This window comes from Eretmochelys imbricata, chromosome 2 (assembly GCF_965152235.1).
Source record: "Eretmochelys imbricata isolate rEreImb1 chromosome 2, rEreImb1.hap1, whole genome shotgun sequence".
Classification (NCBI taxonomy): domain Eukaryota; kingdom Metazoa; phylum Chordata; order Testudines; family Cheloniidae; genus Eretmochelys; species Eretmochelys imbricata.
Genome location: NC_135573.1, coordinates 203642295 through 203657567, shown reverse-complemented (window position 1 = coordinate 203657567; position 15273 = coordinate 203642295). Strand labels below are relative to the sequence as shown.

Genomic DNA, 15273 nt, shown 5'->3' with positions numbered 1-15273 from the left:
TGGGTGTCATCCTGACCCAATTAAAGTCAATGGCAAAGTTTCCATTGACTTACTGGGGACAGCATTTAATTACTTGGGTGTCACATCGGATGCAGGATTTGGATTTATTTGCATGCATTTCCTTGAAAAACTCATTCTTTTAGAATACTAGCCCATTTTGTGCACAGTTTATCCAGTATAAATCTGGTGTACTGGGATATATAGGGATTATTCATGCTGGTGTAAAATATATCCTGATAGGTAGTTTGTATTGCATTTCTGTTAATGACACAGGGAAGCATTTTTGGCTTCTAGCACAACTGATTCCCAGGCCTCCAGCATGTACATATTCATTCAGCTCCTTTTCCCATTGATCCTTGAATTACAGTTTTGTGGTGAGAACAGAGCTGCTTGGAATTTGATATAGATCTATCTATAATACTTAATTGAAGAACAGTGAAATAATTAGTATTCTAAATCTCGAGGCAGTCTTGTGAAATGTGGTTATATATTTTTATTATTTGAAAAGTTTTGGTGTTTAAATTAAAAAGCAAAAAAAAAAAAGGAAGTTAGAGATTTTAAACTTCTGAGTGCATTCACTGTTTACTAGCTTCAACCTGCTCCCACCCCGCTCCAAAGAAAAACTTTTAAGAACCATCACAGTTCAGATATTAGCGTTTTCTTTTCTAACTCTCTAGACATGTCAGGTACAAATGTCAATTCTTTTGCCAAAACTGGAAAACGGGATAGACTGTGGGTAATTATTTCTTCCTCTAAATATATTTTTGTTATATGAGCGTAATGAGCTTGTGTTGTGAAGGGTACAATATTGTGGAGCTCCTCAAAATAATTTAAAAATAATGCATGTGGGTATCTTTGTGAAAAATCCACTGTACATCTTTAAAGGTGAAGAGACCCAGGTGCTCACTGACTGTGGAGGTGCAGCAAGACACTGTATAGTATGTCTTTGGTTTTCATATGGTGGTAAAGGAAAAGACAAGTTCACGTTCCTAAAAGTGACCTGCAAATAATAAAAGTCCAGATACTTTGTTTTGGACACTAGCAGTTAATTCTAAAGTTACTCTAAGATCGGCATTGACCTCATAATTAATTTTAAATCTACTATTCTTGTTTTGCATATTGCTGGCAAGCAAACGTTTGTGTGGGTTTCTTTCTCCTTCAGTGATGGGTTGGTTTCTAGTTTCATTTATATTTATTGTGTACTCCACAGGAACATTGCAAAATCTGCCCCTTCCACCACTACCATATACTAAAAAGGGCATTTTCTAATTATTCATCCTAATGAGAAGTTTGAAAAACAAGTGACATTCTTATGAACTTTAAAACCAATAGATATTCTTACTAACTTCTGAAACTTCATATACAATAATAATAATCATGTGTATAAACCACCTTTTATCAGAGGATATTAAAGTTCTTTGCCATTATTACTTTACACTTACAATCTTTCTGTGAGGTGTCTCTTTTTTGGAAAAAAAAAAGATTGACCTTTCTATTTGTATATTATATTTATAATGTAGATATTTTAACTAGTTTAATGCCACTGAAGTTCAATATTGTTTTCTTCACCTCTAAGGGCAGGGTCAATTAGGTAATATGATTTTAATTCACTCTTGGAAGTGGCTCTAATTCCACACTAAATGGAGGTTCAATAGTGACTGTAGTGCATGTATTGTGAGCTAAAGAAAAGGTGTGAGCTGTGGTCATGAAGGTGTATATTGTGACTTTATATTAGGAAGGAACTACATGTAGTTCAAGGTTTTGAGTGTAATGGTCAAAGTACTAAATCATAAATTTAGGGTCCGATAGGAACAACTGACACTGGAGAGGGTGCAGGGAGTTCCTTTCAGTACACCCACTAATTGCAGTGTCCATACCCCATACTGTGTGTGTGGTATGTCAAGGTTCCTTCCCCACTCTGAACTCTAGGGTACAGATGTGGGGACCTGCATGAAAACCTCCTAAGCTTACTTTTACCAGCTTAGGTTAAAACTTCCCCAAGGTACAAACTATTTTACCCTTTGTCCTTGGACTTTCGCTGCCACCACCAAATGTTTAACCGGTTACTGGGAAAGAGTTGTTTGGAAATGTCTTTCCCCCCCCAAAATCCTCCTAACCCTTGCACCCCACTTCCTGGGGAAGGTTTGGTAAAAATCCTCACCAATTTGCATAGGTGACCACAGACCCAAACCCTTGGATCTTAAGAACAATGAAAAAGCATTCAGTTTCTGAAAAGAAGAATTTTAATAGAAGTAAAAAGAATCACCTCTGTAAAATCAGGATGGTAAATACCTTACAGGGTAATTAGAGTCAAAACACAGAGAATCCATCTAGGCAAAACTTTAAGTTACAAAAACACACAAAGACAGGAATATCCATTCCTTTCAGCACAGCTTATTTTCTCAGCCATTTAAAGAAATCATAATCTAACGCATATCTAGCTAGATTACTTACTAAATTCTAAGACTCCATTCCTGTTCTGTCCCCGGCAAAAGCATCAGACAGACAGAGACCGAGACCCTTTGTTTCTCCCTCCCCCCAGCTTTTGAAAGTATCTTGTCTCCTCATTGGTCATTTTGGTCAGGTGCCAGCGAGGTTATCCTAGCTTCTTAACCCTTTACAGGTGAAAGGGTTTTTCCTCTGGCCAGGAGGGATTTTAAAGGTGTTTACCCTTCCCTTTATATTTATGACAGGTATGATCATTACCTTATGGGGAAAGCACTTTTTATATATTAAGAACCGTTGCTGTGGACTGTCCCTCCAGCCCCTGAAGTATTGACATACCTTTTGAGGCTATCTTTATGCATCAGGAAGGAAAAATAAACAATACAGGTTCTTTTTATTTGCTCTGTATTTCCCCATAGCTATTCAAAATCAGCCTGCTTCTTTTAAGCAAAAAGCATAACCTCTTATAATAAAGCAAAGTCAAGTTAATCTGAACAACTCTACAAAAATATCCTCATGCTGAAAACCAAGCATCAATCTTAGCTCCTTCATAGGGAAAGGTCAGGACCGTAGGACACAGCTGATGTAATTTTTAAACAAATTAAGCTGTATTTCACCCTCAAGTTATAGATACTGATTCTCTTTAATTGGTACAATTGAACTCCAGCTGACATAGTGGAAAATTGGATAAAATAATAAAATAAATTGATAATTTCTCTATTAAACAGTCAGCCTTTGAATTGAATACATATTATAACCACTATACCCAAGGCTTCCTAATCTGTAATTATATGGCCAAATTCATCCTTGGTATACCAAGGAGTTACTGATAGAAGTGGACTCGTTCTTGTCCAGCTCAGAACATTGCTTCCACAGCCCTCAGCTCCTGCAGACTGCTCGCATGGCCTTGGCAAGTGTTCTTTGGCTTTACTGAGGCACAAAATGGAAAGTCTGGATGTATTTAAAGGTTGTCCCAGATGGTTTCATAAATAGTCCCCAGTCAAAGTCCAGGAAAGCCTTAAAGGGATTAAACATGAAAATTTAATAACCAGAAGAACTTTGTAATGTCAATATTAAACATCCTTTTTAAATATTAAACACGAAAGTTCTTCTGATGTTAAGCTACTGTTAAAGTACAAGTAGGATGGAAACTGGTTTCAGTCACCATTACTTGGGTTCACAACCCATTATTCACAACCCATTATCACAGAATGTCAACAATTTTCTAAACCACAGAATGATTTCACCCATAAATTTAGAGTTTCTGTTTGTCAAATATATCTCAGATGTTCTTCACATGGAGCTTGTCTACACTACAAAAAAAAATCTTGACAATGAGCAGCAGCACTAGGAGTAGTTTAACTGGTACTGAACGTGGGTTAGCTCCCAGGTATTGACAAACTGTGTTCAAACTTGCAGTTTTTTTGTGGTGCAGACAATCCTGGAGTATGTGTGTGTGGTGAAGAGTGCTTCTCTTCATTATTCCTAATTTGAGCACAATGGGTACAAATTTCACTTAATGAATGTGAGACCATACAGTGCAAAGCATTTGTAATCAATGAAACAATAAGGCAGGTACTGTACCTAAATACTATTTATAAATATACTTACAAAATTACCCTTTGTCAATTGTTGAGACCCCACCCAAATGCCAGCATGAACTCCTTGTTTATTCAAAATGGCTCCAAGACTGCAACGTTTTAAAATATGATGCAACAAAACTTACCTAAACACAAGAATTGCTCATGATGGCCACTCCTTCTGAACTCTTTGACCTGGAAAGGACACGTAGCTGGTCTCCCCCAGATGCTCAAAGACAGAATACGTGGTAGCACCAGTTCCAAGACCTACCTTGTGGCACCTACACCAACCATTTCTCATTCAGAGGAAGGGGCTGTCCTCAGACTAAGTCACATCAGCACAGGTGACTGATGATTTGATGCTTTTTCTCTCAGATGGCCAACAACTGTGGAGTTTACCATCAATTCCATACTCTACACCTACAATCATAATCTACACCTCATAATCATCCCAACCTACAATCAACAATGGTGATTATTTGGAGATGGCCCCTAAGTGGCCTAAAATTTACTGTTCTGTTGGAAAGGAGGACGTGTAAGAACCTGCACAACCATGTACAAGAAGCAGCACAAATACCTGCACTAGAGAAAAGATGCACAATGTAACCAACACATATACACACACACAAGTCAAGATGAACTGCATTTTATCAAGATGCCAGTGCCAACCCTTTTCTTATTCAAATACTGCTGCCCTTTAGACAGACTACATACATCGGAGCACCCCTATTGAGCCAGCCAATCTGGTGGCTCAGTGCTGTTCCACATTGTGGTGTCTGCCCTTCCATTTCTTTACATTCCTACTTCCTTTTTAGTTTCTGGCCAACAAGTCATTTTAAAAGTAAAATATACAGTAATAATAGTGACAGTCACATGGTACTGTAGAATCTGTGACAAAAAAAAGTCAAGCTTCAGGAGAAGATACAGAGTAAAGCAAATGTAAAACTGTTGAGACATTCTACTTGTTGTTGTCACATTGGATCAAAGCCAACATCTCATTTCACAGATGTAGGGAGATGATAAACGCAAAACCCTTTCCTTTTTTAATTACGTTTCAGTTTCTATTCAGATCTGACATTACAGCTCATACCTGAAAATATCAAAGCAAAGCACGAGCTTTTCCATGCTGATGAAGTTGCTCTTCTAGGATAGAATACAGGCAAATGAGAATTTAAATTAGTTAAAGAAATGTAATTGATATTGCATATTAACTCATGTCCTCTTTTTTTAACAGTTTATAAATGAATATCCTTGTTGGAGTTTGATGTCCTTTAAAGCAAGTAATACATGATGGGCCACAAAGCAATACTGTACTAAATTCATTTTGTGACATATGAACAAATGTTAATACAGTAGATGCTCGTTTGCAGCAACACCTTGTAAGAGCAACCACGACTTATGAGCAACATTTCCCACAGGAACACTGTCCGTACTGTGAATTGTTGACATGCCCCATAACAGCTACAGCCACATAGGAGCAACATAGCAACAGGGCACCGATATGTTGCTACTAATGAATGTCTACTGTACAATATACTCCCAGTTATGCCCGTAACATACATTTTATTCGGATAATTGGGGGTGGCTTCACCAACAGCCGGGAGTTCGTCATTGTCCTCCTCACAGTCCTGGTTGGGGATCTTTGCTGTCCCTTCTCACTCACTCCTGTGACAGCAGAGCTGCAAAGGGCTCCATGTGCTGCCGCAGAGCAGGTGACAGCCAATGCCTGCAGGTACATGGTGCGAGGGTGAGGTTGCGGTCCTGACAAGGCAGAGCAGAGACCCCGGGCTAGCGTCTGCAGGGATTGAGTATCCACAGCCCTGCAGAAGTGCAGGGAGCCCTCTGCAGCTCCTCTGTCACAGCCCCACGCACTTACTCCCTTTGACAGTGTGGCCTGCAAAAGGACTCCCTGCACTGCCACAGGACCCATTCAGCATCAGGGTGACCTCCCCATGGCCAAGGGCGGCTCCTCCTCACTGTCCTAGCTGGGTTGGGCAGGTTGCTCTTTTAACCAAACCTCTGCATTATCCAAATCCCTTCCTTGTTCCCCAGCATGAGATACACGCTGTAGAGGCAGATATCTCATCTATCTCATGCTAAGGGATTCTGATAATGTGGATTCAGAGTAGCAGTCGTGTTAGTCTGTATTCGCAAAAAAGAAAAGGAGTACTAGTGGCACCTTAGAGACTAACACATATATTTGAGCATAAGCATCCGATGAGGAGAGCTGTAGCTCACGAAAGCTTTTGCTCAAATAAATGTGTTAGTCTCTAAGGTGCCACTAGTACTCCTTTTTGATAATGTGGAGGTTCAGATAACAGGGTTTTGGATTAGCAGCAGTATTCTGTATATGAAATAGAATACTGTGCTTTATTCTGTTGTTCCTTTCTTTAGTGGACAGCAGTGGTTACAGTCCAGGATGGCAGCTTCCTCGCAATTTGCCTTAATTGTGACATGCAAACCCATTACTGTTCCCATCCCCAGACTGGTTCCCAATCATGTCAGATTTGGTGGTAGTAAATCTTGGTTATGTGGACAGTTTTCCAGTGGAGAGTAGATTCAGAGAATTAAGCTCATTTAGTTTTGACCTAACCCAGATTTGAAGGCAACTCTTCAGAGGTGAAAGGCTGGTAGAACTGACATCACCATACAGCCAACAAACAGCAGCTGGGTTTAGTTTTGGAATTGCTTCAGGCTCCAGGATTGAGTTGCCTTTAAAGATCAGGTTACTGTTGGCGTAGCTGATTGCTTTGTTTCCTTGAATGTTGTTTTCCTTTAACTCATTCTGGATTATGGTGTGTGCATCTCATTCTTGTTTGAGCCATCGGTTAGGTTTGCATTAATTTTGGAATGCATGGGTTTTGCATCCATCTTGGTTTTGCAGCATAGATTTTCAGAGCATACATATATTCTAGTTGGCAATCAATTGTATATAATAGTACTTCACTTTGTGAATCAGGATCAAATAGTGTGTTAAGAAATTGGGGTCTTCTGTAACAACGTATAAGGAGTGGAGGATCAGTCCTGCATTTCCTAGTAGTTCCTCACTTAGAGGGCTTATAGGATTGGGCTTTTGTCTAGTCGTTGAGACATTTAACCTGTAACAAATGAATTACTGTATTAGGCCAACTGTTGAGTTCTAGATTGAGAAGACAAATCTTTGAATCCATACAAAGGAGCTTTTTAGTTTAATTTTATTAAGGTCCTTATTACTGCGTTTTGTTGTTACTTCAGTAAGTGTTGTAGGTGAGATTGCATGACTCTTTCCATTCTGTCACACTACTCCCCTATCTTCCAGTCATTAAGAATTTTTTGAAACTTCTACCTTTTGGGAGACATTTTTTGAAGCTTTGCCACTTCCTGATTACAGATTGTTCGGAAAGTTTTCGGAATAGTTCTGTCTATATCAGTGTTTCTCAAACTGGGGATCTCAATCCAAAAGGAGGTTGCAAGGCTATTGTCAGGGGGTTGTGAGAGGTAGGGGTGGGTAGAGCAGTACCGCACTCCGGCCACCCAGGTCTGAAGGCAGCACCAACGCCAGCAGTAGCTCAGAAGTAAGGGTGGCAGTACCACACGTATGCTCCTATGATTATGTACAGTAATTTGCTATCACCTTTTTTGTGTGTATGTGGGGGGGGGGTGTTGTCACAAATATTTTCAAAGGGGGGCCCAGCAAAAAAAGTTTGAGAGCCCCTGGCCTATATGAATGAAATACCAGTGCGGAAAAATACACTTTACCCAAGCACTGGTAGCAAAGTCAGCGCTGTCAAGAGGCTAGGCATGGTCAAGGGTTGAACTCCAGCACTGATTGGACCAGCCACCCCGGGATGCATGTACCAGCACCAGCCAGATTTATCAAGACCTTCCAATCCCACAAGAACTTTCACTCCTTTCAACCTAACTCACCCTGACTGTGCTGAGACTCTTGAATATGGCATCAAGTACTTCAGTGCGATTGCCAGCAACACCCAGATCCACAGCATCTGTGATGGATCTAGGGTATTCATTCTCCTCAGCATCCTCAGTTACCTCAGGTGATGATCACAAGCATGAACAGCCATGTGTACTCAGTGAGAGCATCACCACCACCCTTTACCTTAGGAGTTCCAGGGGCCCTCAACACTCCCAGGAACCTGGTTCCTCACCCCAGGACCTCAAGGACTGTACTTCTATGCCCCTGTGGCCCTGTTGGGCACCTTGGTCATCTCACGAGAAGCAAGACTACTCAGAGCAACCATAAGTGCTTACAGCTCCTTCATTCATTTTTTTAGTAACTCAAGCAGCACCCGAACCTCCACCAACTCAAGTCTCTCATAGTCATAAGGAGGAACAAGAGGAAACAAGCCCTTCCTCAATAGATTCCTCAAGAACAGTTGCTTTATCATCTCTGGGTGAAGCAGTGTTTCTCCACAGGGCCCCACAATTAGATGACTTTAAGGAGTTCCAAGACCTCTGGGAAAAAACAACAACGGCACTCCAGTTACCATTGGAGGAGGTGCAGGAGCCCACCCACAAACTAGTGAATATTTTGCAATCTACTGCTCTGGGATGGCATCCTGGCCTATAAATGAAGCAATAATGGATTCAGCCCAATCACTATAGCAGACCCCAGCTACAATTGCCGCCACATCCAGGAAGGTGGACAGAAAATATCAAGTTCCATCTGGAGATATGGAATATTTTACAACCACCCTGGTTATCATGATGGCCAACAAGAAGGCAAGACAGAAGAGAGCAGTACTAAAGGAAAAGAAGCTGAAGAGGCTAGATTTATTTGTCAGAAAAGGCTATTACTTGGCTTATTTGGACTTGCCAACTATCAAACATTTTTGGGGGGACGGGAGGAGTTCAATGGAGCCCTGTGTTATTACAAGAAGTCAGATTAGATGGTCACAATGGTCTTCTCTGGCTTTGGAATCAATTAATCTATGAATTTTTTTTAAAAGTCTTGCTTCCTTTTCTTGAATATCCCCTAAGCCAAAATGGAAGGGCTCAAAGAAAGGAAATAGGTCATTGTAATAGCCCTTACCAAGGAACATTGCCTTGTATTGTTCTGGGGTGAATTCATTTGAAAGAATTATAAAGCTTTGAAAATTGGTCCTGTGGAAAAACAGTAAGTGATCATGTAATTAAAGACTGTGTCACACTGCCTGTGCACCAGTGGGGAAATTAAGGGTGCAGAATTAATCCTAATTCTGGCATTTCTTAACATTTAAGTGCTTTACTTTGCAATCTCAGTAGTGGACTTTTAACAGAGTTTGTGTGTAATTTCCTAGGTTTTTAAACAAGCAAACTGGGGGGGGGAAGGGGGGGATTCCATCCTGTGGCATCATATTGACAACCACATGGTTCATCAGCAGGGATGGAATCTTTAGATCCACTGCATTGACCTTTCCCACTTGAGTTAATGGAGTAACAGATAGCAATAGCAGGGTGTCATTCTCTGTGTGGACTAGCAGTGGGGTGCAGGGAGAGAGGCACGCTTTTCCCAATGGGTTTCATAGATATTTGCTGACAGCAAAGGAATAGTGAGACTCAGCAATCTTGGGTTCCATTTCAGGCTCTGGATGGGAGTGTGCTCTAGTGGGCAGAGACTCTTCTGCCTATTCCACTGCTCCCCCCCCAATAACTTGACCCATTCTGCACCATTCCCTTCAACTTGTCCCAGTCCTGTCTCTTCCCCACCCCTGGTTCCCTGCCCCGTACTGTTCTTCTTAACTTACCGGCCCAGTCTCCTTGCCTAACCACTGCTAGTCTCCCCGGCCAGGCTCGCTGTCTGAGACCCCAGTCTCTCCTCTTCTCCCCCACCACTTCCAGTCCCAGGCTTCTTGCCCAGCCACTCCCAGTTCTCTTCTCTTGAGTCCTCATCCCATCTACCCCACTCACTCGCTCCCAGTCCTAGTCTTCTTCTGCAGGCTTGTCATCCTGTCTCAGTCACCCTGTCCACCCCAGCCCCCAGTCTTCTTTCCCAGCCAGCCCCTGCTCTCTCCCAGCACCCCAGCTTTCTCAGCTCTCCCCAGTAGGTCTTAGTCCTGGTTTTTATGTCCAGTCAGTCCCAGTTGTCCCTCTGCTCCCCAGCCCCTTGTCTGATTTCAGTGTTCACCCCATAAGCCAACTATCTCCCAGCCCCACTGCATTTCTTCCATCATCTCCCAGTGTCCTCTCCCAAAAAGTCCCACCCAGTCTCCTTGCCCAACCACACCGGCTCCCAGTCCCAGATTCTCTTTCCCCCACTGCCAGCCTCCTTGTCCCAATCCACTCCTTTTCTCCCCCTGGTCCAGCTCTTGTCCCCTCTACATTTGAATCAGACAGCTTCCTTCTCCACGAGGCATGGGCAGAAGCATGGTAATTAATAGCACAGGAGAGACCATCTCCCTGCTCGTAGTTCTAGGGCCCACCCCACCCCTGCCCAAAGTAACTGGGAGCAGCCATTACAGAGAAAGTCATGCTTCACACTTGTAGCCCTGGGCTGGATAGAACATGCACAGCCATATGCAGGCGCATGCTCCCTGAGGACAGACTCTTTGGAAATTTAGCTGCTGAAATCTCTACTGAGCATGGGCAAACTTCAGTTTTCAAAGGCTCATAACTTGGCCAAACTTGAGCATATTTTCACACCAAAAGGCACATCCCTGATACAAAGGCCACCCCCCTGCCAAATTACAAGTCCTTGCTTTAAAATATTGAACATGAGAGCCATTCAAAGAAAAGGTCTCAAGGATTTTTTAACATGGACAAAAAACCCCACATTTTTCTGTAATCTTGTTCTTGGAAATGACTGAACTGTTTGGCTGAAATTTTTCAGAAGAAAAATCAGCTTGAGGCTGACACACAGTATGGAAAATTTCAGCCCAAACAGTTAAAGGTTCACATAGTTGTAAGCAACAAAGTCTCATAATGGGGAGTGTCAGGCAAGCTTAATTGTAGGCCGAGCTACCAGCACAACCTATAATAAACAGCCTGGTTAAAGTTCTATAAAGTTCTAAAAGTGCATTCTAACTAATCCACATAACAACTTGTGCTAGAGACAGATGCATTCTCGCTATGACTCACTTATTCTACCGGAATGTTTTAAATTAACTTTCTTGGTTGTCATGTTTGGGGGGGGAAAAAAAAGTCCTGGTTTCCTTTAACAGATGAAAGAATCAAAACGTTATTGAAACCAGTAGCTGAACTTTCTGTTACTTGTCTCCCCATAGGTGGAACATGCATTGCCAATTGCAATTTCAAGGAGGATTTTTATTTATTTATTTATTTATTTATTTTTTGTATACAGCAATGTTTTCCATTTGTGTGGCTCAAACAGAAATAATTTGGTACATTCTGATTCCATATGAAAATATTTTTCATCAGTTGTAGGTTTCAGTACCGTAACATTCTTTAGCAAGTTCTATACCGATCTCATATGCTTATTCAGACCTGGCTTATCCTGTTTTACTTCTGCGAGCAAAGGGCGGCCCTCCAGAGAGTGCAAATGTAGTCTCCTTTGCCCCAAGAGTCTCTCTACATGGGTACTGTGAAGTCTTCTATGTGCAGTGGTGACTCAGGGAAGAGGCTGTTCTCTGTAGCATGGTCAGCCCATGGATTCCTGCATGTAAATAGCATATGGAGGAGTTGCTGTTTGTAGCAGCATTGACTCATGGTGGTTCACCTCTTTGGATCTTCCTGAGCACAGCTGCAAGTAGGGAGAGCCTAGATAATGATCGCATAACTCCACCAAGGGAAGGGAGGATAGCAATTTCTGTAGGACAGGTCCTGCTGTCGAAGTTCTAGGCCTGCCCTTTCTCTGAGCATCTCCTTAAGCTCCTCCTAGTACAGCAGGACAAATACAATTCCTTGGAAGCATCATAGATGTAACCCCGCTGAGTTTTCAGTCCTCTCTGCCCCTCTCACAAGGGCTTTCTCTGACACTAGCCCTTATTTAGGTTTATCACCAGGGTAATGTTGAGTGAAGAGAGTTGCTGGTAAACAAAAAACAAAAGCATGTAATTGCCCTGTGAGGTGTACAAATGAATCTTCACATCTGTCTGCATTAATAAACAGCCTGTGTTAAAACTGTAGCAGATTCCATTACTGAAAGCTGTTGGGTAGCGAGGGTTTCTGTTCTTTTGTTTATACATCCAGTTGGCTCCAGAGAAAGCAAGCAGCATGGCTTCTTACTAACGCACAGTAATCTGGTTTTGATCTTCATGAGCAGGGCAACTGTACAATAAATCTGAAAAGAATCCTATTATTGATTGTGTGTTCTAATTGTATTTGTTCTTACAGGGACAAGCTGATCTTCTAAAATATGCTAAAAATGAGACATTGGAGAATCTGAAACAAATCCATTATGCCGCTCTTTCATGTGGACTCAATAAACCAGGCACTGAAAATGCAGATGTCTCAAAGCCCCGTCGAAGCCTGGAGGCCATACCTGAAAAGTCAAGTGATGAAACTGGAGAATGAGGGAACTTTCTGCTCATAATTCTGGAGTTTATAACTCTGCAACCAATTGTAGCTGCACAGGACATTTGCTTTGCACTTAATATTGAAAACTATATTTGGAGTTTTTAAAGCACAACTGGAAAAGCTAATTACAATCTATTAAAACTGTGAATGTACGTTGCAATTCTGCGTGTGACGGCAATGAGATTGTTTAACATGGAAATTATCTTGCTGGCCAAAATGTATATGTGTAAAATATATCATAATTCAGTAACGTGTGCTGAAAAGGGGAGGTGGATTCCTAGGTTAGACTGTGACTGTGCTTGATTTTCAAAATAATTAGGTGTGCAATTCCTTGATTTTTGTGCAAAATTCAGTAATTGTTTGTAATACATAGGTATGCAATTGTGCACCTAACTTATGAAAATCAGGTCAATAAAATGAATTACACATTCCCTAAAAAATGTGGATTTTATTTTAGACACTTGAGGGTATTTGGATTTGAAGGGGAATATTTTTTTTCTTGTTGAGCCATAAATAAAAAGGAGAATGTAACTAGACAGTGCTCACTGACTCTTCAGTGCACTATAGGACAGCCATTGTGTGAAAGGAAAATGTGCAATCAGTCTGATATAGCCTAGGTCTGAAGAAGATACATACCTATGAACTTCAGCAAATGTGTATAGCTAATGTAGAAGTGACCAAACTGCAAGTAAAGTGTTGTAAATAATTTTTCATTCTGTGAAGTGAAGTGTTCACATTAAAAGCAAGTTTTGTGATATCACTCCCATGCAAGTAAAGCTTTTAACTAAACTTTAACTTTATTTTTCAGTTTAAAAATATTTTCTTCTATACATAGTAGGTGATATCTCAGTTATGAGGTTTGTCAGAAACCTGTTTCTGTTATTTATTTTAGATAAAGGTACAGTAGCTAATGTACTCATAAAATTGTTAGACAAACCTAGAGTCATCGATTTGGGCTTCTGATTTAACAATAAAGTGCAGTGTATCATCACACAGTGCACTATTTTCAAAGAAAAATAAGATTAAAATGCAGTTTCTATTCAGCAGGGGGGATTTTATTGAATCCTTGAGTGGCACTTTACACCACACTGAGGTTTCACTTATACCGAACCAAGGCCCTGATTCTGCAATGAAAGCTGTGTGAGCGGACCTCTGCATTTACACAGAATCTTGTTGACTTTAATGGAGCTCTCCCTACAGGTAGCAATTCGCCTGCCTGGATCTGATTACACGATAATCTTTAGTCATTAAAAAAGTTGAACGCACTCCATGTAGTACCCTTTGAAGTTGCTTTTCTAAATGACATTCTGTACAGATTAGATGCTGATTGCTGCTCACTCAACTCCCAGTGAGCAGATCATATACTGCAAGCCCAAAATATTGTGCTCCTACTTAGGCAAAACTTCCATTGACTGCCATATAAAGATGTAAGAATATGGCCCATAGTCCTCATTGCTCTTTAAGTGATCTTTCCCAAGGCTGTCAGCTGTGAGATCTCTGATTCCAGTTCTTAGTAGTAGTTAATACCAAATTAGTCTGCATGGGCCAAATGCATCCCTGATGTATTTTTCACAAACTAAGTGGGAATGAGGAATGAACTGGGCTACAAATGTACAAGGGCAATTTCACTGTAAACAAATATTTAGCAGAAACTTCAATAACCTACTTGCAGTGCGTGTTTACTGACAACTTTTGATTCAAGCAGAAAGCCAGTAGCTTTAGGAAACATCACTATAATGTGTATCACCCTTAAATACGACCACAAGTCAACAAAGCTCCAATAGGAATCCTGGCCAGCATCACTTTGCACCACCCACAGTATGGCCCATTATAACACACCATAAATGAGACTGTTTCTTAAACTACACATAATCAGAATTCTGCCATCTCAGGTACTCATTCCATTTACACGTTTCTTTAAGGCACATCTCCTTGAAGCAGCTCAGGGATTAAGATTTGCCTAAGATATTATTTGTTTCTTTGTTCAAAAGGCAAGCAAACTAAAAAAGAAAGAAAAAAAAAGGCAGTATACTGCATGACTTACATCTGACCTATGAGTAATTTTAAATTAGGGATTAAACTTTGAAACCAAAAGTACATGGGACTGCAACTAATCATGACTCCATCCTTACTAAATGTACAGTTACCCAACACAAAGAAAACTAGTATTTCCAAAAATGATTTCATTGTGATGCCTTTATCATGTGCATGCTTAAATCATGTGCTTAGGTAATGCAGAAAAGCACAACTAAAAATAAAATGTATTCATTCAACCTAAAAAAACCCCACCACCCAAAACAGCAACATTTTACATTCTAGTATTGCTTTCAGTTGCTTTGAATGGAAACCATTCATGCATGGCCCAGAACTGTATCTAATATGTCTTAAAATGAGCTTATAAGACACATCAACAATGAGATGGACTTGGATATCCAGAAGGCGTATGCATCTTGCACTTTAGAAGAACTAAGTGTTTACACTTGAAATGATGCTTGTGGTAATTCAGGCATTGTAAATTCAGGACCAAAGTTGTCAATGAGGTTTCTTCAATTATGTTTCCTTAATAAGGAGTCCTTGTATCCTTAATGCAACTTATTTTATTTGCTACTCCATTTTTAACACTGTTTATTTTCAGGTTATAAATGAAGACGTTTGCTGGTTGTTTTCTAGGTATTCCATTCAAAACAAAACCAACCACGGCTGGTTTTAACTTTATATCCTTTGTTTTCATTGATTTTCCTTATACATTCTGTACACGTTTGAATTGTGATAAATGTTCCCCAAAAATGGATATGGT

At 40.6% G+C, this 15273-nt stretch overlaps 1 protein-coding gene across 1 annotated transcript in view; it reads left to right on the top strand.

Moving 5' to 3' along the window:
- The window catches only part of PLCL2 (phospholipase C like 2), a 185163-nt gene extending 171904 nt beyond the window's left edge, over positions 1 to 13259 (top strand). The window contains exon 6 of the mRNA XM_077811295.1: positions 12294 to 13259. Within this exon, the coding sequence (XP_077667421.1) occupies positions 12294 to 12473 (180 nt within the window). The 3' untranslated portion in view covers positions 12474 to 13259. The remainder of the gene's footprint in view (positions 1 to 12293) is intronic.
- The last annotated feature ends 2014 nt before the right edge of the window (positions 13260 to 15273 follow it).